This window comes from Oncorhynchus kisutch, unplaced genomic scaffold, assembly GCF_002021735.2.
Source record: "Oncorhynchus kisutch isolate 150728-3 unplaced genomic scaffold, Okis_V2 Okis03b-Okis08b_hom, whole genome shotgun sequence".
NCBI classification, from domain to species: Eukaryota; Metazoa; Chordata; class Actinopteri; order Salmoniformes; family Salmonidae; genus Oncorhynchus; species Oncorhynchus kisutch.
The window spans coordinates 11,573,418-11,599,027 of NW_022261980.1; the positions used below are offsets into that span (position 1 = coordinate 11,573,418).

A 25,610-nucleotide genomic window follows, 5' to 3' on the forward strand; every position below is an offset into this window, starting at 1 on the left:
TTTACACACAGCTACTGAACCAACAGCTACATGGACGTTCCTTTACACACAGCCACTGAACCAACAGCTACATGGACGTACCTTTACACACAGCTACTGAACCAACAGCTACATGGACGTTCCTTTACACACAGCTACTGAACCAACAGCTACATGGAGCTCCAGCAACCTGTTCCCTATGTGGTGCACTACTTTTAGACCAGAGCCTTATGGGCCAAGGGAACATGGTGCCATTTGGGATGCATATTGACTCTGTCTACCCCCTAGGGCCCTGATCTATACCGGCAGATACCAGCACTCTACCCAGCCCAACACCTCACTAGGACTGGGTTAATGTATCACTGTTGGTATGCCTGGGCTTATTCACACTTGGCCTAACAGTTCCGGAACACTGGCTGTTCCTCTGTTGTTATAGTAACAACTCATCAGTCTACACTAGAATGGTTTACGGGTGCTAGCCTGCTAGGCAGAGCCATATATTTACAACTGCCTCCTGTTTTAGTCTGGCCCAAGTTCTTATGCAGTAGTTCAGCCAGGCTGCCGGAGAGTTTCGGTCTGACCCGTTTTATATCCAGGGTTGGAAATGAAATGTGTCCTGAATTGGCTATCATTTACAGTGGGGTTCTGAACTTCACACCCTTGAAAAAGATGACCAATAATGACTTAAGTGTTACCTTTTGACCCTCTCTAACTTCCTCACTCTTTATTCACAATTCATTTTGATTTATTTTTATTTCACCTTTATTTAACCAGGTAGGCTAGTTGAGAACACCTTTATTTAACCAGGTAGGCTAGTTGAGAACACCTTTATTTAACCAGGTAGGCTAGTTGAGAACACCTTTATTTAACCAGGTAGGCCAGTTGAGAACACCTTTATTTAACCAGGTAGGCTAGTTGAGAACAAGTTCTCATTTGCAACTGCGACCTGACCAAGATAAAACATAGCAATTCGACGCATACAACAACACAGAGTTACACGTGGAATAAACAACAACACAGAGTTACACATGGAGTAAACAACAACACAGTGTTACACATGGAATAAACAACAACACAGTGTTACACATGGAATAAACAACAACACAGTGTTACACATGGAATAAACAACAACACAGAGCTACACATGGAGTAAACAACAACACAGTGTTACACATGGAGTAAACAACAACACAGAGTTACACATGGAGTAAACAACAACACAGTGTTACACATGGAATAAAACAAAACACACAGTCAATAATACAGTCCAGCAGCAGAGTTAGGAAGGACGCCTGTATGATTGTAGCGACTGGGTGTATTGATAAAGTGATCTACAGTGTAATTATTAACTTCACCATGTTCAAAGGAATATTCAATGTCTACTTTAAAAAATATAAATGTTTTACCCATCTGCCAATAGGTGCCCTTCTTTGTGAGGCATTGGAAAACCTCCCTGGTGTTTGTGGTTGAATCTGTGTTTGAAATTCACTGCTTGAATGTGGTGTACAGAGATGAGGTAGTCATTCATGTTAAAACGCTATTATTGCACACAATGAGTCCATGCAACTTATGTGACATGTTAAGCACATTTTTTTTACTCCTGAACTGATTTAGACTTGCCATAACAAAGGGGTTGAATACTGATTGACTCAAGACATTTCAGCTTTAAAACGTTTTATTCATTTGTACAAATGTCTAAAAACATCATTCCACTTTGACGTTATGGGGTAATGTGTTGAGGCCAGTGACAATGTAAAAACATCATTCCACTTTGACGTTATGGGGTATTGTGTTGAGGCCAGTGACAATGTAAAAACATCATTCCACTTTGACGTTATGGGGTAATGTGTTGAGGCCAGTGACAATGTAAAAACATCATTCCACTTTGACGTTATGGGGTATTGTGTTGAGGCCAGTGACAATGTAAAAACATCATTCCACTTTGACGTTATGGGGTATTGTGTTGAGGCCAGTGACAATGTAAAAACATCATTCCACTTTGACGTTATGGGGTATTGTGTTGAGGCCAGTGACAATGTAAAAACATCATTCCACTTTGACGTTATGGGGTAATGTGTTGAGGCCAGTGACAATGTAAAAACATCATTCCACTTTGACGTTATGGGGTATTGTGTTGAGGCCAGTGACAATGTAAAAACATCATTCCACTTTGACGTTATGGGGTATTGTGTTGAGGCCAGTGACAATGTAAAAACATCATTCCACTTTGACGTTATGGGGTATTGTGTTGAGGCCAGTGACAATGTAAAAACATCATTCCACTTTGACGTTATGGGGTATTGTGTTGAGGCCAGTGACAATGTAAAAACATCATTCCACTTTGACGTTATGGGGTATTGTGTTGAGGCCAGTGACAATGTAAAAACATCATTCCACTTTGACGTTATGGGGTATTGTGTTGAGGCCAGTGACAATGTAAAAACATCATTCCACTTTGACGTTATGGGGTATTGTGTTGAGGCCAGTGACAATGTAAAAACATCATTCCACTTTGACGTTATGGGGTATTGTGTTGAGGCCAGTGACAATGTAAAAACATCATTCCACTTTGACGTTATGGGGTATTGTGTTGAGGCCAGTGACAATGTAAAAACATCATTCCACTTTGACGTTATGGGGTATTGTGTTGAGGCCAGTGACAATGTAAAAACATCATTCCACTTTGACGTTATGGGGTAATGTGTTGAGGCCAGTGACAATGTAAAAACATCATTCCACTTTGACGTTATGGGGTAATGTGTTGAGGCCAGTGACAATGTAAAAACATCATTCCACTTTGACGTTATGGGGTATTGTGTTGAGGCCAGTGACAATGTAAAAACATCATTCCACTTTGACGTTATGGGGTATTGTGTTGAGGCCAGTGACAATGTAAAAACATCATTCCACTTTGACGTTATGGGGTATTGTGTTGAGGCCAGTGACAATGTAAAAACATCATTCCACTTTGACGTTATGGGGTATTGTGTTGAGGCCAGTGACAATGTAAAAACATCATTCCACTTTGACGTTATGGGGTATTGTGTTGAGGCCAGTGACAATGTAAAAACATCATTCCACTTTGACGTTATGGGGTAATGTGTTGAGGCCAGTGACAATGTAAAAACATCATTCCACTTTGACGTTATGGGGTAATGTGTTGAGGCCAGTGACAATGTAAAAACATCATTCCACTTTGACGTTATGGGGTATTGTGTTGAGGCCAGTGACAATGTAAAAACATCATTCCACTTTGACGTTATGGGGTAATGTGTTGAGGCCAGTGACAATGTAAAAACATCATTCCACTTTGACGTTATGGGGTATTGTGTTGAGGCCAGTGACAATGTAAAAACATCATTCCACTTTGACGTTATGGGGTATTGTGTTGAGGCCAGTGACAATGTAAAAACATCATTCCACTTTGACGTTATGGGGTATTGTGTTGAGGCCAGTGACAATGTAAAAACATCATTCCACTTTGACGTTATGGGGTATTGTGTTGAGGCCAGTGACAATGTAAAAACATCATTCCACTTTGACGTTATGGGGTATTGTGTTGAGGCCAGTGACAATGTAAAAACATCATTCCACTTTGACGTTATGGGGTATTGTGTTGAGGCCAGTGACAATGTAAAAACATCATTCCACTTTGACGTTATGGGGTATTGTGTTGAGGCCAGTGACAATGTAAAAACATCATTCCACTTTGACGTTATGGGGTATTGTGTTGAGGCCAGTGACAATGTAAAAACATCATTCCACTTTGACGTTATGGGGTATTGTGTTGAGGCCAGTGACAATGTAAAAACATCATTCCACTTTGACGTTATGGGGTATTGTGTTGAGGCCAGTGACAATGTAAAAACATCATTCCACTTTGACGTTATGGGGTATTGTGTTGAGGCCAGTGACAATGTTTGGGGTAATTTAATCTATTTTAAATTCAGGCTGTAACAATAAAAATGTGGAAAAAGTCAAGGGGTGTGAATACTTTGACGGCACTGTATCTCACGCGGATAGATTTTGGGGTACGAGTAAGTCCTCACGCGGATAGATTTTGGGGTCCGAGTAAGTCCTCACGCGGATAGATTTTGGGGTACGAGTAAGTCCTCACGCGGATAGATTTTGGGGTACGAGTAAGTCCTCACGCGGATAGATTTTGGGGTCCGAGTAAGTCCTCACGCGGATAGATTTTGGGGTACGAGTAAGTCCTCACGCGGATAGATTTTGGGGTACGAGTAAGTCCTCACGCGGATAGATTTTGGGGTCCGAGTAAGTCCTCACGCGGATAGATTTTGGGGTACGAGTAAGTCCTCACGCGGATAGATTTTGGGGTCCGAGTAAGTCCTCACGCGGATAGATTTTGGGGTACGAGTAAGTCCTCACGCGGATAGATTTTGGGGTCCGAGTAAGTCCTCACGCGGATAGATTTTGGGGTACGAGTAAGTCCTAACGCGGATAGATTTTGGGGTCCGAGTAAGTCCTCACGCGGATAGATTTTGGGGTACGAGTAAGTCCTCACGCGGATAGATTTTGGGGTACGATTAAGTCCTCACGCGGATAGATTTTGGGGTCCGAGTAAGTCCTCACGCGGATAGATTTTGGGGTACGAGTAAGTCCTCACGCGGATAGATTTTGGGGTACGAGTAAGTCCTCACGCGGATAGATTTTGGGGTCCGAGTAAGTCCTCACGCGGATAGATTTTGGGGTACAAGTAAGTCCTCACGCGGATAGATTTTGGGGTCCGAGTAAGTCCTCACGCGGATAGATTTTGGGGTCCGAGTAAGTCCTCACGCGGATAGATTTTGGGGTCCGAGTAAGTCCTCACGCGGATAGATTTTGGGGTCCGAGTAAGTCCTCACGCGGATAGATTTTGGGGTACGAGTAAGTCCTCACGCGGATAGATTTTGGGGTCCGAGTAAGTCCTCACGCGGATAGATTTTGGGGTACGAGTAAGTCCTCACGCGGATAGATTTTGGGGTCCGAGTAAGTCCTCACGCGGATAGATTTTGGGGTACGAGTAAGTCCTAACGCGGATAGATTTTGGGGTCCGAGTAAGTCCTCACGCGGATAGATTTTGGGGTACGAGTAAGTCCTCACGCGGATAGATTTTGGGGTACGATTAAGTCCTCACGCGGATAGATTTTGGGGTCCGAGTAAGTCCTCACGCGGATAGATTTTGGGGTACGAGTAAGTCCTCACGCGGATAGATTTTGGGGTACGAGTAAGTCCTCACGCGGATAGATTTTGGGGTCCGAGTAAGTCCTCACGCGGATAGATTTTGGGGTACAAGTAAGTCCTCACGCGGATAGATTTTGGGGTCCGAGTAAGTCCTCACGCGGATAGATTTTGGGGTCCGAGTAAGTCCTCACGCGGATAGATTTTGGGGTCCGAGTAAGTCCTCACGCGGATAGATTTTGGGGTCCGAGTAAGTCCTCACGCGGATAGATTTTGGGGTCCGAGTAAGTCCTCACGCGGATAGATTTTGGGGTACGAGTAAGTCCTCACGCGGATAGATTTTGGGGTACGAGTAAGTCCTCACGCGGATAGATTTTGGGGTACGAGTAAGTCCTCACGCGGATAGATTTTGGGGTCCGAGTAAGTCCTCACGCGGATAGATTTTGGGGTACGAGTAAGTCCTCACGCGGATAGATTTTGGGGTACGAGTAAGTCCTAACGCGGATAGATTTTGGGGTACGAGTAAGTCCTCACGCGGATAGATTTTGGGGTACGAGTAAGTCCTCTTGCTTCTCCTTTTCATCTCTGATACAAGGTTAGATATTTTTGAATCGGCCGTTTTGAAACCGGGTCCTGTCTGGCTCAGTTGGTAGAGCATGGCGCTAGCAATGCCAGGATTCCATTGCCCCTGGGGCCTCCCTTACGAAAATGGATGCATGCCTGATTGTCGCTTTGGATGACAGCGTCTCCTAAATGACTAACCCACCTGAAGTTGACCCGTCTCAGGTGAAGGTCTGGACTTGCACTAATAATGTCTTGGATTCAGAGAGGGTAAGCTGATCCTAGGTCAACTCTTACCAGAGTATGAGAGACACACATTCCCCAATTGTACAGGCAAGCTATCCAATGACCACTGCACACAGAATTGGAGGTAGATACGTCATTGCTTGCACAACTTTAGCCAACATCTCCCTGGAGACAGCTCCATGCTGCCTGGGCTGATGTCACTAGCTGTCTGTTGTCAGTAGATAACTAGTTAACCCACAAAAGCATTCCTGACACGAGGCCAACATCTCCCTGGAGACAGCTCCATGCTGCCTGGGCTGATGTCACTAGCTGTCTGTTGTCAGTAGATAACTAGTTAACCCACAAAAGCATTCCTGACACGAGGCCAACATCTCCCTGGAGACAGCTCCATGCTGCCTGGGCTGATGTCACTAGCTGTCTGTTGTCAGTAGATAACTAGTTAACCCACAAAAGCATTCCTGACACGAGGCCAACAGCTCCCTTTCGCTCTCTCTTTCCTGGAAGACCAATTAAAACCAACGTGGCAATATTAGCGTCGGGTGGAAATGGCACCGAAGCCTTCCTTCTAGTAAGGGGCTAAAATAAGTCCAATGGTGGAGGACATTTGGTGACTAAAATCTAATGTGGATAACCTAAGAGCAGAATTCTGACTTTGACATCAATAAAATAAATATATTTGTTTACCCAGCAGGCCATTTGGTGGGTGATGTTTACTGTTTTGGCACTACTAATTCCAGAGCACTACAGTACAGGCAAGCTATCCATTTAGTTCCAGAACACTACAGTACAGGCAAGCTGTCCATTTAGTTCCAGAACACTACAGTACAGGCAAGCTATCCATTTAGTTCCAGAACACTACAGTACAGGCAAGCTATCCATTTAGTTCCAGAACACTACAGTACAGGCAAGCTGTCCATTTAGTTCCAGAACACTACAGTACAGGCAAGTTATCCATTTAGTTCCAGAACACTAGAGTACAGGCAAGTTATCAATTTAGTTCCAGAACACTACAGTACAGGCAAGTTATCCATTTAGTTCCAGAACACTACAGTACAGGCAAGTTATCCATTTAGTTCCAGAACACTACAGTACAGGCAAGTTATCCATTTAGTTCCAGAACACTACAGTACAGGCAAGTTATCCATTTAGTTCCAGAACACTAGAGTACAGGCAAGCTGTCCATTTAGTTCCAGAACACTACAGTACAGGCAAGTTATCCATTTAGTTCCAGAACACTACAGTACAGGCAAGTTATCCATTTAGTTCCAGAACACTACAGTACAGGCAAGCTGTCCATTTAGTTCCAGAACACTACAGCACAGGCAAGCTATCCATTTAGTTCCAGAACACTACAGCACAGGCAAGCTATCCATTTAGTTCCAGAACACTACAGTACAGGCAAGCTGTCCATTTAGTTCCAGAACACTACAGTACAGGCAAGCTATCCATTTAGTTCCAGAACACTACAGCACAGGCAAGCTATCCATTTAGTTCCAGAACACTGTCCATTTAGTTCCAGAACACTACAGTACAGGCAAGCTGTCCATTTAGTTCCAGAACACTACAGTACAGGCAAGCTATCCATTTAGTTCCAGAACACTACAGTACAGGCAAGCTATCCATTTAGTTCCAGAACACTACAGTACAGGCAAGCCAGAACACTGTCCATTTAGTTCCAGAACACTACAGTACAGGCTAGCTATCCATTTAGTTCCAGAACACTACAGTACAGGCAAGTTATCCATTTAGTTCCAGAACACTACAGTACAGGCAAGCTGTCCATTTAGTTCCAGAACACTACAGTACAGGCAAGCTATCCATTTAGTTCCAGAACACTACAGTACAGGCAAGCTATCCATTTAGTTCCAGAACACTATAGTACAGGCAAGCTGTCCATTTAGTTCCAGAACACTACAGTACAGGCAAGTTATCCATTTAGTTCCAGAACACTACAGTACAGGCAAGCTATCCATTTAGTTCCAGAACACTACAGTACAGGCAAGTTATCCATAGTTCCAGAACACTACAGTACAGGCAAGTTATCCATTTAGTTCCAGAACACTGTCCATTTAGTTCCAGAACACTACAGTACAGGCAAGCTGTCCATTTAGTTCCAGAACACTGTCCATTTAGTTCCAGAACACTGTCCATTTAGTTCCAGAACACTGTCCATTTAGTTCCAGAACACTGTCCATTTAGTTCCAGAACACTGTCCATTTAGTTCCAGAACACTACAGTACAGGCAAGTTATCCATTTAGTTCCAGAACACTGTCCATTTAGTTCCAGAACACTACAGTACAGGCAAGCTGTCCATTTAGTTCCAGAACACTACAGTACAGGCAAGTTATCCATTTAGTTCCAGAACACTACAGTACAGGCAAGTTATCCATTTAGTTCCAGAACACTACAGTACAGGCAAGCTGTCCATTTAGTTCCAGAACACTACAGTACAGGCAAGTTATCCATTTAGTTCCAGAACACTACAGTACAGGCAAGTTATCCATTTAGTTCCAGAACACTACAGTACAGGCAAGCTGTCCATTTAGTTCCAGAACACTACAGTACAGGCAAGCTATCCATTTAGTTCCAGAACACTACAGTACAGGCAAGCTGTCCATTTAGTTCCAGAACACTACAGCACAGGCAAGTTATCCATTTAGTTCCAGAACACTGTCCATTTAGTTCCAGAACACTACAGTACAGGCAAGTTATCCATTTAGTTCCAGAACACTACAGTACAGGCAAGTTATCCATTTAGTTCCAGAACACTACAGTACAGGCAAGTTATCCATTTAGTTCCAGAACACTGTCCATTTAGTTCCAGAACACTACAGTACAGGCAAGCTGTCCATTTAGTTCCAGAACACTACAGTACAGGCAAGCTGTCCATTTAGTTCCAGAACACTGTCCATTTAGTTCCAGAACACTGTCCATTTAGTTCCAGAACACTACAGTACAGGCAAGCTGTCCATTTAGTTCCAGAACACTACAGTACAGGCAAGCTATCCATTTAGTTCCAGAACACTAGAGTACAGGCAAGTTATCCATTTAGTTCCAGAACACTGTCCATTTAGTTCCAGAACACTACAGTACAGGCAGGTTATCCATTTAGTTCCAGAACACTGTCCATTTAGTTCCAGAACACTACAGTACAGGCAAGCTGTCCATTTAGTTCCAGAACACTACAGTACAGGCAGGTTATCCATTTAGTTCCAGAACACTGTCCATTTAGTTCCAGAACACTACAGTACAGGCAAGCTGTCCATTTAGTTCCAGAACACTACAGTACAGGCAAGCTATCCATTTAGTTCCAGAACACTACAGTACAGGCAAGTTATCCATTTAGTTCCAGAACACTGTCCATTTAGTTCCAGAACACTACAGTACAGGCAAGCTGTCCATTTAGTTCCAGAACACTGTCCATTTAGTTCCAGAACACTACAGTACAGGCAAGTTATCCATTTAGTTCCAGAACACTACAGTACAGGCAAGTTATCCATTTAGTTCCAGAACACTACAGTACAGGCAAGCTGTCCATTTAGTTCCAGAACACTGTCCATTTAGTTCCAGAACACTACAGTACAGGCAAGTTATCCATTTAGTTCCAGAACACTACAGTACAGGCAAGCTGTCCATTTAGTTCCAGAACACTACAGTACAGGCAAGCTATCCATTTAGTTCCAGAACACTACAGCACAGGCAAGCTATCCATTTAGTTCCAGAACACTGTCCATTTAGTTCCAGAACACTACAGTACAGGCAAGTTATCCATTTAGTTCCAGAACACTACAGTACAGGCAAGTTATCCATTTAGTTCCAGAACACTGTCCATTTAGTTCCAGAACACTGTCCATTTAGTTCCAGAACACTACAGTACAGGCAAGCTGTCCATTTAGTTCCAGAACACTACAGTACAGGCAAGCTATCCATTTAGTTCCAGAACACTACAGTACAGGCAAGTTATCCATTTAGTTCCAGAACACTGTCCATTTAGTTCCAGAACACTACAGTACAGGCAAGTTATCCATTTAGTTCCAGAACACTACAGTACAGGCAAGCTGTCCATTTAGTTCCAGAACACTACAGTACAGGCAAGTTATCCATTTAGTTCCAGAACACTGTCCATTTAGTTCCAGAGCACTACAGTACAGGCAAGTTATCCATTTAGTTCCAGAACACTACAGTACAGGCAAGTTATCCATTTTGTTCTAGAACACTACAGTACAGGCAAGTTATCCATTTAGTTCCAGAACACTACAGTACAGGCAAGCTGTCCATTTAGTTCCAGAACACTACAGTACAGGCAGGTTATCCATTTAGTTCCAGAACACTGTCCATTTAGTTCCAGAACACTACAGTACAGGCAAGCTGTCCATTTAGTTCCAGAACACTACAGTACAGGCAAGCTATCCATTTAGTTCCAGAACACTACAGTACAGGCAAGTTATCCATTTAGTTCCAGAACACTGTCCATTTAGTTCCAGAACACTACAGTACAGGCAAGCTGTCCATTTAGTTCCAGAACACTGTCCATTTAGTTCCAGAACACTACAGTACAGGCAAGTTATCCATTTAGTTCCAGAACACTACAGTACAGGCAAGTTATCCATTTAGTTCCAGAACACTACAGTACAGGCAAGCTGTCCATTTAGTTCCAGAACACTGTCCATTTAGTTCCAGAACACTACAGTACAGGCAAGTTATCCATTTAGTTCCAGAACACTACAGTACAGGCAAGCTGTCCATTTAGTTCCAGAACACTACAGTACAGGCAAGCTATCCATTTAGTTCCAGAACACTACAGCACAGGCAAGCTATCCATTTAGTTCCAGAACACTGTCCATTTAGTTCCAGAACACTACAGTACAGGCAAGTTATCCATTTAGTTCCAGAACACTACAGTACAGGCAAGTTATCCATTTAGTTCCAGAACACTGTCCATTTAGTTCCAGAACACTGTCCATTTAGTTCCAGAACACTACAGTACAGGCAAGCTGTCCATTTAGTTCCAGAACACTACAGTACAGGCAAGCTATCCATTTAGTTCCAGAACACTACAGTACAGGCAAGTTATCCATTTAGTTCCAGAACACTGTCCATTTAGTTCCAGAACACTACAGTACAGGCAAGTTATCCATTTAGTTCCAGAACACTACAGTACAGGCAAGCTGTCCATTTAGTTCCAGAACACTACAGTACAGGCAAGTTATCCATTTAGTTCCAGAACACTGTCCATTTAGTTCCAGAACACTACAGTACAGGCAAGTTATCCATTTAGTTCTAGAACACTGTCCATTTAGTTCCAGAACACTGTCCATTTAGTTCCAGAACACTACAGTACAGGCAAGTTATCCATTTAGTTCTAGAACACTGTCCATTTAGTTCCAGAACACTACAGTACAGGCAAGTTATCCATTTAGTTCCAGAACACTACAGTACAGGCAAGTTATCCATTTTGTTCTAGAACACTACAGTACAGGCAAGTTATCCATTTAGTTCCAGAACACTACAGTACAGACAAGCCAAATCAGGCACACGTAACATATTTGGAGAAACACATACTGTTTGGATCCAGCGGGTCTGTTATGTGCTCTGTCCATCCAGCTGACCCCAGAACAGCCCTGAGCTGAGAGGGACTGGACCGGGGCCAGAGAACACTAGGCTGCTATATTACAAAGTTCTCTTATAAATAGACATGCCACTCTCCATCCCACTCTCTCTCTGCAGCTATCTCTCACCTTCTCTCTCCATCCCACTCTCTCTCTGCAGCTATCTCTCACCTTCTCTCTCCATCCCACTCTCTCTCTGCAGCTATCTCTCACCTTCTCTCTCCATCCCACTCTCTCTCTGCAGCTATCTCTCACCTTCTCTCTCCATCCCACTCTCTCTCTGCAGCTATCTCTCCATCCCACTCTCCATCCCACTCTCTCTCTCTCTCTCTCCATCCCACTCTCTCTCTCTCTCTCTCTCTCCATCCCACTCTCCATCCCACTCTCTCTCTCTCTCTCTCCATCCCACTCTCTCTCTGCAGCTATCTCTCCATCCCACTCTCTCTCTCTCTCTCTGCGCCCACTCTCCATCCCACTCTCTCTCTGCAGCTATCTCTCACCTTCTCTCTGCGCCCACCTCCCCATTTCTCTCTCTCTCTCTCTCTCTCTCTCTGCAGCTATCTCTCACCTTCTCTCTGCGCCCATCTCCCCCTTTCTCTCTCTCTCTCTCTCTCTGCAGCTATCTCTCACCTTCTCTCTGCGCCCATCTCCCCCTTTCTCTCTCTCTCTCTCTCTCTGCAGCTATCTCTCACCTTCTCTCTGCGCCCATCTCCCCATTTCTCTCTCTCTCTCTCTCTCTCTCTCTCTCTCTCTCTCTCTCTCTCTCTCTCTGCAGCTATCTCTCACCTTCTCTCTGCGCCCATCTCCCCCTTTCTCTCTCTCTCTCTCTCTCTCTCTCTCTCTCTCTCTCTCTCTCTCTCTGCAGCTATCTCTCACCTTCTCTCTGCGCCCATCTCCCCATTTCTCTCTCTCTCTCTCTCTCTCTCTCTGCAGCTATCTCTCACCTTCTCTCTGCGCCCATCTCCCCCTTTCTCTCTCTCTCTCTCTACAGCTATCTCTCACCTTCTCTCTGCGCCCATCTCCCCATTTCTCTCTCTCTCTCTCTCTCTCTCTCTCTACAGCTATCTCTCACCTTCTCTCTGCGCCCATCTCCCCCTTTCTCTCTCTCTCTCTCTCTCTCTCCATCCCTCTCTCTCTCTCTCTGCAGCTATCTCTCACCTTCTCTCTGCGCCCATCTCCCCCTTTCTCTCTCTCTCTCTCTCTCTGCAGCTATCTCTCACCTTCTCTCTGCGCCCATCTCCCCATTTCTCTCTCTCTCTCTCTCTCTCTCTCTCTCTCTCTCTCTCTCTCTCTCTCTCTCTCTCTGCAGCTATCTCTCACCTTCTCTCTGCGCCCATCTCCCCCTTTCTCTCTCTCTCTCTCGCTCTCTCTCTCTCTCTCTCTCTCTCTGCAGCTATCTCTCACCTTCTCTCTGCGCCCATCTCCCCATTTCTCTCTCTCTCTCTCTCTCTCTCTCTGCAGCTATCTCTCACCTTCTCTCTGCGCCCATCTCCCCCTTTCTCTCTCTCTCTCTACAGCTATCTCTCACCTTCTCTCTGCGCCCATCTCCCCATTTCTCTCTCTCTCTCTCTCTCTCTCTCTACAGCTATCTCTCTCTGCAGCTATCTCTCACCTTCTCTCTGCGCCCATCTCCCCCTTTCTCTCTCTCTCTCTCTACAGCTATCTCTCACCTTCTCTCTGCGCCCATCTCCCCATTTCTCTCTCTCTCTCTCTCTCTCTCTCTACAGCTATCTCTCACCTTCTCTCTGCGCCCATCTCCCCCTTTCTCTCTCTCTCTCTCTCTCTCTCTGCAGCTATCTCTCACCTTCTCTCTGCGCCCATCTCCCCATTTCTCTCTCTCTCTGTCTCTCCTCTCTCTGCGCCTATCCCCCTTCCTTTCTCTCTCTGCGTCTCCCTCTCTTTCAAATGACAGCAATGAAGTTGTCAAGACAGCTCAAACAGCCTCTGGACTCAGGCTATAGTTTAATCACCTTATAATATGACTCAGGCTATAGTTTAATCACCTTATTATATAACTCAGGCTATAGTTTAATCACCTCATAATATAGCTCAGACTATAGTTTATTCACCTTTATAATATGTCAAAGTGCACGGTCAGTGTTTCCTCATTAGGTGAATTACATTCAGGCATTTGGAAATTGCTCCCAAGGATGAACCAGACTTGTGGAGGTCTACAATTCTTTTTCTGAGGTCTTGGCTGATTTCTTTAGATTTTTCCCATGATTGTCAAGCAAAGAGGTACTGAGTTTGAAGGTAGGCCTTGAAATACATCCACAGGTACACCTCCAATTGACTCAAATGATGTCAATTAGCCTATCAGAAGCTTCTAAAGCCATGACATCATTTTCTGGAATTTTCCAAGCTGTTTAAAGGAACAGTCAACTTAGTGTATGTAAACTTCTGACCAACTGGAATTGCGATAGAGTGATTTATAATATGTCTGTAAACAATTGTTGGAAAAAATTACTTGTGTCATGCACAAAGTAGATGTCCTAACAGACTTGCCAAAACTATAGTTTATTAACAAGAAATTTGTAGTGGTTGAAAAATGAGTTTTAATAACCCCGACTTCAACTGTATCTATCCAAAATATGGATATGTAAGATGTATGGTGTATGGATATGTAAGATGTATGGTGTATGGATATGTAAGTTGTATGGTGTATGGATATGTAAGATGTATGGTGTATGGATATGTAAGATGTAAGGTGTATGGATATGTATGTAAGGTGTATGGATATGTAAGATGTATGGTGTATGGATATGTAAGATGTATGGTGTATGGATATGTAAGATGTATGGTGTATGGATATGTAAGATGTATGGTGTATGGATATGTAAGATGTATGGTGTATGGATATGTAAGATGTATGGTGTATGGATATGTAAGATGTAAGGTGTATGGATATGTATGTAAGGTGTATGGATATGTAAGATGTATGGTGTATGGATATGTAAGATGTATGGTGTATGGATATGTAAGATGTATGGTGTATGGATATGTAAGCTGTATGGTGTATGGATATGTAAGATGTAAGGTGTATGGATATGGTATGTAAGGTGTATGGATATGTAAGATGTATGGTGTATGGATATGTAAGATGTATGGTGTATGGATATGTAAGATGTATGGTGTATGGATATGTAAGATGTATGGTGTATGTATATGTATGGTGTATGGTGTATGTATATGTATGGTGTATGGATATGTAAGATGTATGGTGTATGGATATGTAAGATATATGGTGTATGGATATGTAAGATGTATGGTGTATGGATATGTAAGATGTATGGTGTATGGATATGTAAGTTGTATGGTGTATGGATATGTAAGTTGTATGGTGTATGTATATGTATGGTGTATGGATATGTAAGATGTATGGTGTATGGTGTATGGATATGTAAGATGTATGGTGTATGGATATGTAAGATGTATGGTGTATGGATATGTAAGATGTATGGTGTTGGATATGTAAGATGTAAGGTGTATGGATATGTATGTAAGGTGTATGGATATGTAAGATGTATGGTGTATGGATATGTAAGATGTATGGTGTATGGATATGTAAGATGTATGGTGTATGGATATGTAAGATGTATGGTGTATGGATATGTAAGATGTATGGTGTATGTATATGTATAGTGTATGGATATGTAAGATGTATGGTGTATGGATATGTAAGATATATGGTGTATGGATATGTAAGATGTATGGTGTATGGATATGTAAGATGTATGGTGTATGGATATGTAAGTTGTATGGTGTATGGATATGTAAGTTGTATGGTGTATGTATATGTATGGTGTATGGATATGTAAGATGTATGGTGTATGGTGTATGGATATGTAAGATGTATGGTGTATGGATATGTAAGATGTATGGTGTATGGATATGTAAGATGTATGGTGTATGTATATGTATGGTGTATGGATATGTAAGATGTATGGTGTATGGTGTAATGGATATGTAAGATGTATGGTGTATGGATATGTAAGATGTATGGTGTATGGATATGTAAGATGTATGGTGTATGGATATGTAAGTTGTATGGTGTATGGATATGTAAGGTGTATGGATATGTAAGATGTAAGGTGTATGGATATGTAAGATGTATGGTGTATGGATATGTAAGATGTATGGTGTATGGATATGTAAAGATGTAAGGTGTATGGATATGTAAGATGTAAGGTGTATGGTGTATGGATATGTAAGATGTAAGATGTAAGGTGTATGGATATGTATGTAAGGTGTATGGATATGTAAGATGTAAGGTGTATGGATATGTAAGATGTAAGGTGTATGGATATGTAAGATGTATGGTGTATGGATATGTAAGATGTATGGTGTATGGATATGTAAGATGTATGGTGTATGTATATGTAGATGTATGGTGTATGGATATGTAAGATGTATGGTGTATGGATATGTAAGATGTATGGTGTATGGATATGTAAGATGTATGGTGTATGTATATGTAGATGTAAGGTGTATGTATATGTAGATGTATGGTGTATGTATATGTAGATGTATGGTGTATAGATATGTAAGATGTATGGTGTATGTATATGTAGATGTATGGTGTATGGATATGTAGATGTATGGTGTATGGATATGTAGATGTTATGGATAAACCATTTCTCCAATGTTTTTAGCCATATAACAAAGAACCAAGGGCAAAAACATATGCATGATAGCGTACAAAAAGTACAATCAGCTATTAAAGACTACCACTGGATCCTTGTAACAGGTGTCGTCGTCTGATGAGGAGGAATCGGACCAAAGCGCAGCGTGGTAAGTGTTCATGACTTTTATCGAACTGAAAACACTTAAACAAAAATAACAAAGTGAATAAACCAAACCGAAACAGTCCTGTCAGGTGAAGAACACTAAATAGAAAACAACAACCACAAAACATAAGTGGGAAAAAAAGCTGCCTAAGTATGGTTCCCAATCAGAGACAACGATAGTCAGCTGTCCCTGATTGAGAACCATACCTGGCCAAAACATAGAAATACAAAACATAGAAAAAGGACCATAGAATGCCCACCCAAATCACACCCAGTGACAATTCTCCAATTACATTGATTGAAATAGAGGACAAAATACAACCCCTCCAACCCAAAAAGCCCTGTGTTATACTAAACAAAATGATTAAAAAATCCAGACCACAAATTCAAATGGGCTATTCTTAAGCTTTTCAACATTATCCTCAGCTTTGGCATATTCCCTAATATTTGGAACCAAGGCCTGATCCCACCCCAATCCACAAAAGTGGAATATGCGTTAGCAGCGATCTCTGATCAATTCCTCTGCAGTATCATCAACAGCAGACTCCAACATTCCTCAGTGAAAATAATGTTCTGAGCAAATGGCAAATTGTCTTCTCACTACAATATTGTGCAACAGACCACGTATACACCCTGCACACCCTTACTGATAAACAAACAAAGCAAAAGCAAAGTCTTCTCATGCTTTGTTGATTTCAAAAAAGCTTTTGACTCAATTTGTTAAGGTCTTTTATACAAATTCACGGAAAGCGGTGTTGGGGGGAAAGCATAATTATAATATTAATGTACACAAACAACAAGTATGCAGTTAAAATTGGCAATAAACACACAGATTTCTTTCCTCGGGGCCGTGGGGTGAGACAGGGATGCAGCTTGAGCCCCACCCTCTTCAACATACAGTGCATTCGAAAGTATTGAGACCTCTTGACTTTTTCCACATTTTATTACGTTACAGCCTTATTCTAAAGAGATTCCAAAATATTTTATACCCAATAATGACAATGCAAAAACATTGAAATACCTTATTCACATAAGTATTCTGACCCTTTGCTATGAGACTTGAAATTGGGCTCAGATGCATCCTGTTTTCAATGATTATCCTTGAGATATTTCTAAAACCTTGATTGGAGTCCACCTGTGGGTAAATTCAATTGATTGGACATAATTTGGAAAGGCACACACTTGTCTATGTAAGGTCCAACAGAGACAGGATTGTGTCGAGTCACAAATCTGGGGAAGGGTAGCAAAACATTTCTGCAGCATTGAAGGTCCCCAAGAACACAGTGGCCTCCATCATTCTTAAATGGAAGGAGGTTGGAACCATCAAGACTCTTCTGAGACCTGGCCTCCCGGCCAAACTGAGCAATCGGGGGAGAAGGGCCTTGGTCAGGGTGGTGACCAGAACCCGATGTGACAAAAACCAAATTGAGACTGCATGCAGAATTCTGCAAAACTATCCTCCTTGTATAAGGTAAATCACCAAAGAATGCATGCAGAATTAGGCCGATAACCAGCTAATTATCAAAATCCAGAAAAGAGATGTTAAATTCTACAACCACCTAAAAGGAAGCGATTCCCAAACCTTCGTAACAAAGCCATCACCTACAGAGAGATGAACTTGGAGAAGAGTCCACTAAGCAAGCTGGTCCTGGGGTTCTGTTCACAAACAGACCCACAGAGCCCCAGGACAGCAACACAATTAGACCCAACCAATCATGAGAAAACAAAAAGATAATTACTTGACACATTGGAAAGAATTTACAAAGAACAGAGCAAACTAGAATGCTATTTGGCCCTAAACAGAGAGCACACAGTGGCAGAATACCTGACCACTGTGACTGACCCTAAATTAAGGAAAGCTTTGACTATGTACACACTCAGTGAGCATAGCCTTGCTATTGAGAAAGGTCGCCGTAGGCAGACCTGGCTCTCAAGAGAAGACAGGCTATGTGCACACACTGCCCACAAAATGAGAGGAAACTGAGCTGCACTTCCTAACCTTCTGCCAAATGTATGACCATATTAGAGACACATATTTCCCTCAGAATACACAGATCCACAAAGAATTTGAAAACAAACCCAATTTTGATAAACTCCCATATCTACTGTGTGAAATACCACATGGTGACATCACAGCTGCAAGATTTGTGACTTGTTGCCACAAGAAAAGGGCAACCAGTTAAGAACAAACACCATTGCAAATACAACTCATATTTATGTTTATTTATTTACCTTTTGTACTTTACAGTTTTTCTCAATTGCTAAAACACTAAAACCCATTGGCTGAACAAAGTTCTCAGTTGCCTGGACTCATTTAGCTAATTATGCAGTCTGTTGTCAATACCTTACACCATTTCACATGGTAAAACACAATTTGCAGATCTCACTTAGACTTTTCAGCAAAACTCGAAACACATTCTCATTCTCAAAACACATTCTGCACTCTAATGCACATGTCATCCATACTGGTAAACACATTCTGCACTCTAATGCACATGTCATCCATACTGGTAAACACATTCTGCACTCTAATGCACATGTCATCCATACTGGTAAACACAAGTGGCAACAATCAAATACAAATAGAGAAGACATGTCATTGATTGAACACAACCACTCAAAATGGATTTAACCTGTTTCAAATGATGCGACACAACCATTATAAGCCAGTTCAGAGAGCAAACAGGTTGTTGAAGGTGGGAAGGAGAAAGTCTGAGAATGGAGAGAAGAAACAATGTGAGAGGACGAGGACGAGTGTGTATGCGAGGTGGGAGACGAGGAGGCAGAGGAGGGCAAGAAAGAGGCAGAGGAGGACGAAGAGGTAGACAAAGAGTGGAAATATCTGATGAAATTCGAGCAACAGTTATAGACCATGTTCTTGTCCATGGACTGACAATGAGGGAAGCAGGACTTAGAGTGCATCCCAATTTGAGCCGATTTTCTGTGTCCACCATAGTAAGGACATTCAGAGAAGAGAACAGGAAGAAACAATGTGAGAGGACGAGTGTGTAGGCATACTAACACATACTATGTGAATGACATTACTCTTCAGTACATACAATGTATGTGAATCAGAAGCCTAATTGTACTCTACAGTATAGCACTGTCTCTGTACGACTTACAAACTCCTACATACAGTATATTGTATTTCTACACAGACAATATTTGACTTGGAATCCTTGGACAGACCCCATGAGTTCATCTTTGTCGATGAAGCAGGCTTCAATCTAACAAAGAGGAGAAGGAGAGGCCGAAACATGATTGGACAGCGGGCCATTGTTGAAGTCCCTGGTCAACGAGGTGGCAATGTCACAATCTGTGCTGCTATCAGCAACCATGGTGTTCTACATCACCATGTTACACTCGGGCCATATAACATTTTGTCCCTTTTAGTATTGTATACTGTAGTACAGTGCATTGTAGGCTGTACAATGGACAAATTGTATGGCCCTGAACATTGTGCTTTCCATGTATTAACAGTACTGACTGCTCAATAGATGTTGACTGGTTGCAGGTTCATATCAACAAAGAACAAGAATTACAGCATCACAGAGACAAAGGACAAGTTTGTGAGATGCAGGGTACAGTACTGTACAAATAGGGGTACAAGGAGGAAGAACAAAAAACGAAATTGCAAAGAAGAGTAGTAATTTCAGATACATTTTGAGCTACTATGATAGAACATGTTTTCGTTCATCAAAGACGACGGAAAAATATGAATATTTTTTTAGATAAAAAATGTACTTCTCCCTGAGGATTGTATGTTTTGAACAATGTGTTTTCTATTTGTCGGTGTATTGTTTACTGACTGCTGTTTACTGACTGCTGTTTACTGACTGCTGTTTACTGACTGCTGTTTACTGACTGCTGTTTACTGACTGCTTGAGAGTGAATATCATTTTGATCACTTTGTTTATGATTTGAGAGCAGTGTTTGATTTTGAACACAGCTAAAACTGTTTTGAGGCGAATGTTGAATACACATAACATGACATCTGCAATGAGAGAGAGAGAGAGAGAGAGAGAGAGAGAGAGAGAGAGGGAGAGAGAGAGAGAGAGAGAGAGAGAGAGAGAGAGAGAGAGAGAGAGAGAGGGAGAGAGAGAGGGAGGAGAGAGAGAGAGAGAGGGAGAGAGGAGAGAAGAGAGAGAGAGAGAGAGAGAGAGAGAGACAGAGAGGAGACAGAGAGAGAGAGAGAGAGAGAGAGAGAGAGAGAGAGAGAGAGAGAGAGAGAGAGAGAGAGAGAGAGGAGAGAGAGAGAGAGAGAGAGAGAGAGAGAGAGAGACAGGGAGAGAGAGAGAGAGAGAGAGAGAGAGAGAGAGAGAGAGACAGAGACAGAGAGAGACAGAGAGAGACAGAGAGAGAGAGACAGAGACAGAGACAGAGAGAGAGAGAGAGAGAGAGAGAGAGAGAGAGAGAGACAAAGAGAGAGAGAGAGAGAGACGAGAGAGAGAGAGAGACAGAGAGACAGAGAGAGAGAGAGAGAGAGACAGAGAGAGAGAGAGAGACAGAGACAGAGACAGAGACAGGGAGAGAGAGAGAGAGAGAGAGAGAGGAGAGAGAGAGAGACAGGGAGAGAGAGAGAGAGAGAGAGAGACAGAGACAGAGAGAGACAGAGAGAGACAGAGACAGAGACAGAGACAGAGAGAGAGAGAGAGAGAGAGAGAGAGAGAGAGAGAGAGAGAGAGAGAGAGAGAGAGACAGAGAGAGAGAGAGAGAGAGAGACAGAGAGACAGAGAGAGAGAGAGAGAGAGACAGAGAGAGACCAGAGAGAGAGAGAGAGACAGAGACAGAGACAGAGACAGGGAGAGAGAGAGAGAGAGAGAGAGAGAGAGAGAGAGAGAGAGAGAGAGAGACAGAGAGAACAACATACTGTATATACTGTAACTCAGGGGTCACACACATCATGGCATGTTCCCACACTCTGAACAAGCTCGACATGCTCCTCTCCACATGTCCTGTTCTTGCTACAGCACGTACTTTACCTATCTGGCAGAAGATGTCACCCGGGTATAAACTACACTAGAGCCATAATGTAATCACAGAAAGAAAACCAGTTGCATCCAAATGTTTCACTCTCTCATGGAACTTCCTGTCTTGATGGAATGCTATGCAGTCCCCTGTGTGTCTGCGTGGAAACACATTACCGAGCCCGAAAATATACTTTGATTAGTCCTGTTTTTCTGACTAGCTTTCTGACTGATCTGTGGTAGAGCAGGCAAGCTGATGATAGACCTGTGGTAGAGCAGGCAAGCTGATCCTAGATCTGCGGTAGAGCAGGCAAGCTGACCCTAGATCTGTGGTAGAGCAGGCAAGCTGACCCTAGACCTGTGGTAGAGCAGGCAAGCTTATACACGACTGTAGTCCCTGCAACTGTGGTACCTTGGCAGAACCAGTGGCATTTCTGAGGACAAACTGTGTAGGTGTGTTCCATGGCTGCATTTAGACCAGGCACATGTCATTAAAGCCTCCTCCTACGTGAGATAGGCTAGATGATGGAAATTATCATCCCAGTCTGTCACTGTGTGACTGAATCCCTTCAGAATCATTGGACCCTAGCCTTGCACCGCCTGGTACGGCAACTGCAACCGCCTGCAACCACCAGGCTCTCCAGAGGGTGGTGCGGTCTGCCCAACGTATTACCGGGGGCAAACTACCCATCCTCCAGGACACCTACAGCACCTGATGTCACAGGAAGGCCAAAAAGATCATCAAGGACATCAACCACCCGAGCCACAGCCTGTTCACCCCGCTATCATCCAGAAGGCGAGGTCAGTACAGGTGCATCAAGGACATCAACCACCCGAGCCACTGCCTGTTCACCCCGCTATCATCCAGAAGGCGAGGTCAGTACAGGTGCATCAAATCTGGGACCAAGAGACTGAAAAACAGCTTTTTCCATCTCAAGGCCATCAGACTGTTAAACAGCCATCACTAGCACATTAGAGGCTGCTGCCTATAGGCATAGACTAGGAATCACTGGCCACTTTAAGGAATGAAACACTAGTCACTTTAATAATGTTTATATATCTGGCATTACTCATCTCATATGCATATACTGTATTATATACTATTCTACGTTATCTTAGTCACTTAATAATGTTTAAATATCTGGCATCACCCATCTCATATGTATATACTGTATTATATACTATTCTACGTTATCTTAGTCACTTAATAATGTTTAAATATCTGGCATCACCCATCTCATATGTATATACTGTATTCCATACTATTCTACAGTATATTAGTCTATGTATTACTCATCTCATATGTATATACTGTATTCTATACTATTCTACTGTATCTTAGTCTATGTATTACTCATCTCATATTTATATACTGTATTCTATACTATTCTACTCTATCTTTGTCCGTTCCGCTCTGACATCGCACGTCCATATGTATATAGTCTTAATGGATTCCTACTTAGATTTGTGTGTATTGGGGATATGTTGTGTAATTTGTCTGATATTACTTGTTAGATATTACTGCGCTGTCGGAGCTAGAAGCACAAGCATTTCGCTACACCCGCAATAAAATCTGCTAATCACAAGCACGTGACCAATAACATTTGATTATTGGTTGATTTGATATCAAAAGCCTAGCCTGGGCCCTAGCCTGGGTTCTAGTCTGGGTTCTAGTCTGGGCCCTAGCCTGGGTTCTAGTCTGGGTTCTAGTCTGGGCCCTAGCCTGGGTTCTAGTCTGGGTTCCAGCCTGGGCCCTAGCCTGGGTTCTAGTCTGGGTTCCAGCCTGGGCCCTAGCCTGGGTTCTAGTCTGGGTTCCAGCCTGGGCCCTAGCCTGGGTTCTAGTCTGGGTTCCAGCCTGGGCCCTAGCCTGGGTTCTAGTCTGGGTTCCAGCCTGGGCCCTAGCCTGGGTTCTAGTCTGGGTTCCAGCCTGGGCCCTAGCCTGGGTTCTAGTCTGGGTTCCAGCCTGGGCCCTAGCCTGGGTTCTAGCCTGGGTTCCAGCCTGGGCCCTAGCCTGGGCCCTAGCCTGGGCCCTAGCCTGGGTTCTAGTCTGGGTTCCAGCCTGGGTTCTAGCGTGAGTTCTAGCCTGGGTTCTAGTCTGGGTTCTAGTCTGGGTTCCAGCCTGGGTTCTAGTCTGGGTTCCAGCCTGGGTTCTAGCGTGAGTTCTAGCCTGGGTTCTAGCGTGAGTTCCAGTCTGGATTCTAGCCTGGGTTCTAGCGTGAGTTCCAGCCTGGGTTCTAGCGTGGGTTCTAGTCTGGGATCTAGCGTGAGTTCCAGTCTGGATTCTAGCCTGGGTTCTAGCGTGAGTTCCAGTCTGGGTTCTAGTCTGGGATCTAGCGTGGGTTCTAGCGTGTGTGCCAGACTGATCCTCCATCTAAAAAACATTACGTTGCTTGTTTGGCAAAACAGGGGAAAAGTGAATGTCTCTGTAGCAGAAACAGACCAGCACTGCGGATAATCAATAGCCTGAGGGTTAGAGAGAGAGAGAGAGAGGAAGCACACATTGTATCTGTAGCCTCTACTTAGGAGCTGAGTGAGGCTAACAGCTTTGTTCTCTACACATGAACATATTCTACTCTGCCTGGTGTGGATAACTGGCCATGGGTCTGTGTGCCAAATGTCTCCCTGTGCCCTAAATAGTGCCATTTGGGACTTGGTAGTGCAGTACAAAGACAATAGGTTGCCATTTGGGACCATGAAACTGCATTGGGTTTATGTAACAGAGCAGAGCTGGCTGTGCTGGAGGCTTGTGGGTAATTGCGACGAGAACACTGTGTGGGTGATTGTTGTCACGACGACTTGCCTGCTGTTGCTGGATATAAAATAGCCATGGTGCTCCTCCCTCCCCATGAGGAGGGAGGAGCACCAGATACTGCTAGCCTGTTTCTCTCTGCCTCTCCTTTTTAATGATGTCATGCTTTGCTGTACTTTCATCAGTTATGTCAGTAATGTTGCCACAGCAGGTCGTAGGAAGACAGACAATTAGATTCAACAGCAATCAATTAATAGTTGATTTATATAATTGATCAGAAAACCCATCAAATACAAGAAATAACAACGTTGGTTTTGAGTTAGAGATTAGATTTATATGATGTCATATACAGTATAGAACCTGGACAAACCAACAGAGGCCTTGGAGGCCTTAGATTACTATGTCGTCATATATAGAACCTGGACAAACCAACAGAGGCCTTGGAGGCCTTAGATTACTATGATGTCATATATAGAACCTGGACAAACCAACAGAGGCCTTGGAGGCCTTAGATTACTATGATGTCACATATAGAACCTGGACAAACCAACAGAGGCCTTGGAGGCCTTAGATTACTATGATGTCATATATAGAACCTGGACAAACCAACAGAGGCCTTGGAGGCCTTAGATTACTATGTCGTCATATATAGAACCTGGACAAACCAACAGAGGCCTTGGAGGCCTTAGATTACTATGATGTCACATATAGAACCTGGACAAACCAATAGAGGCCTTGGAGGCCTTAGATTACTATGTCGTCATATATAGAACCTGAACAAACCAACAGAGGCCTTAGATTACTATGATGTCATATATAGAACCTGGCCAAAACAACAGAGGCCTTAGATTACTATGATGTCATGTATAGAACCTGGACAAACCAACAGAGGCCTTGGAGGCCTTAGATTACTATGATGTCATATATAGAACCTGGCCAAAACAACAGAGGCCTTAGATTACTATGATGTCATATATAGAACCTGGACAAACCAACAGAGGCCTTGGAGGCCTTAGATTACTATGATGTCATATATAGAACCTGGACAAACCAACAGAGGCCTTGGAGGCCTTAGATTACTATGATGTCATATATAGAACCTGGCCAAAACAACAGAGGCCTTAGATTACTATGATGTCATGTATAGAACCTGGACAAACCAACAGAGGCCTTGGAGGCCTTAGATTACTATGATGTCATATATAGAACCTGACCAAAACAACAGAGGCCTTAGATTACTATGATGTCATATATAGAACCTGGACAAACCAACAGAGGCCTTGGAGGCCTTAGATTACTATGATGTCATATATAGAACTTGGACAAACCAACAGAGGCCTTGGAGGCCTTAGATTACTATGATGTCATATATAGAACCTGGACAAACCAACAGAGGTCTAGGAGGCCTTAGATTACTATGATGTCATATATAGAACCTGGACAAACCAACAGAGGCCTTGGAGGCCTTAGATTACTATGATGTCATATATAGAACCTGGACAAACCAACAGAGGCCTTGGAGGCCTTAGA

General features: G+C 43.1%; 1 protein-coding gene across 1 annotated transcript in view; it reads left to right on the plus strand.

Moving 5' to 3' along the window:
* The first annotated feature begins 19,082 nt into the window (after positions 1-19,082).
* Positions 19,083-25,610, plus strand: part of LOC116359574 (putative ubiquitin carboxyl-terminal hydrolase 50) — a 17,413-nt gene continuing 10,885 nt past the window's right edge. The window contains exons 1-2 of the mRNA XM_031812408.1: positions 19,083-19,100; positions 22,965-23,680. Of these exons, the coding sequence (XP_031668268.1) occupies positions 19,083-19,100; positions 22,965-23,680 (734 nt within the window). The remainder of the gene's footprint in view (positions 19,101-22,964; positions 23,681-25,610) is intronic.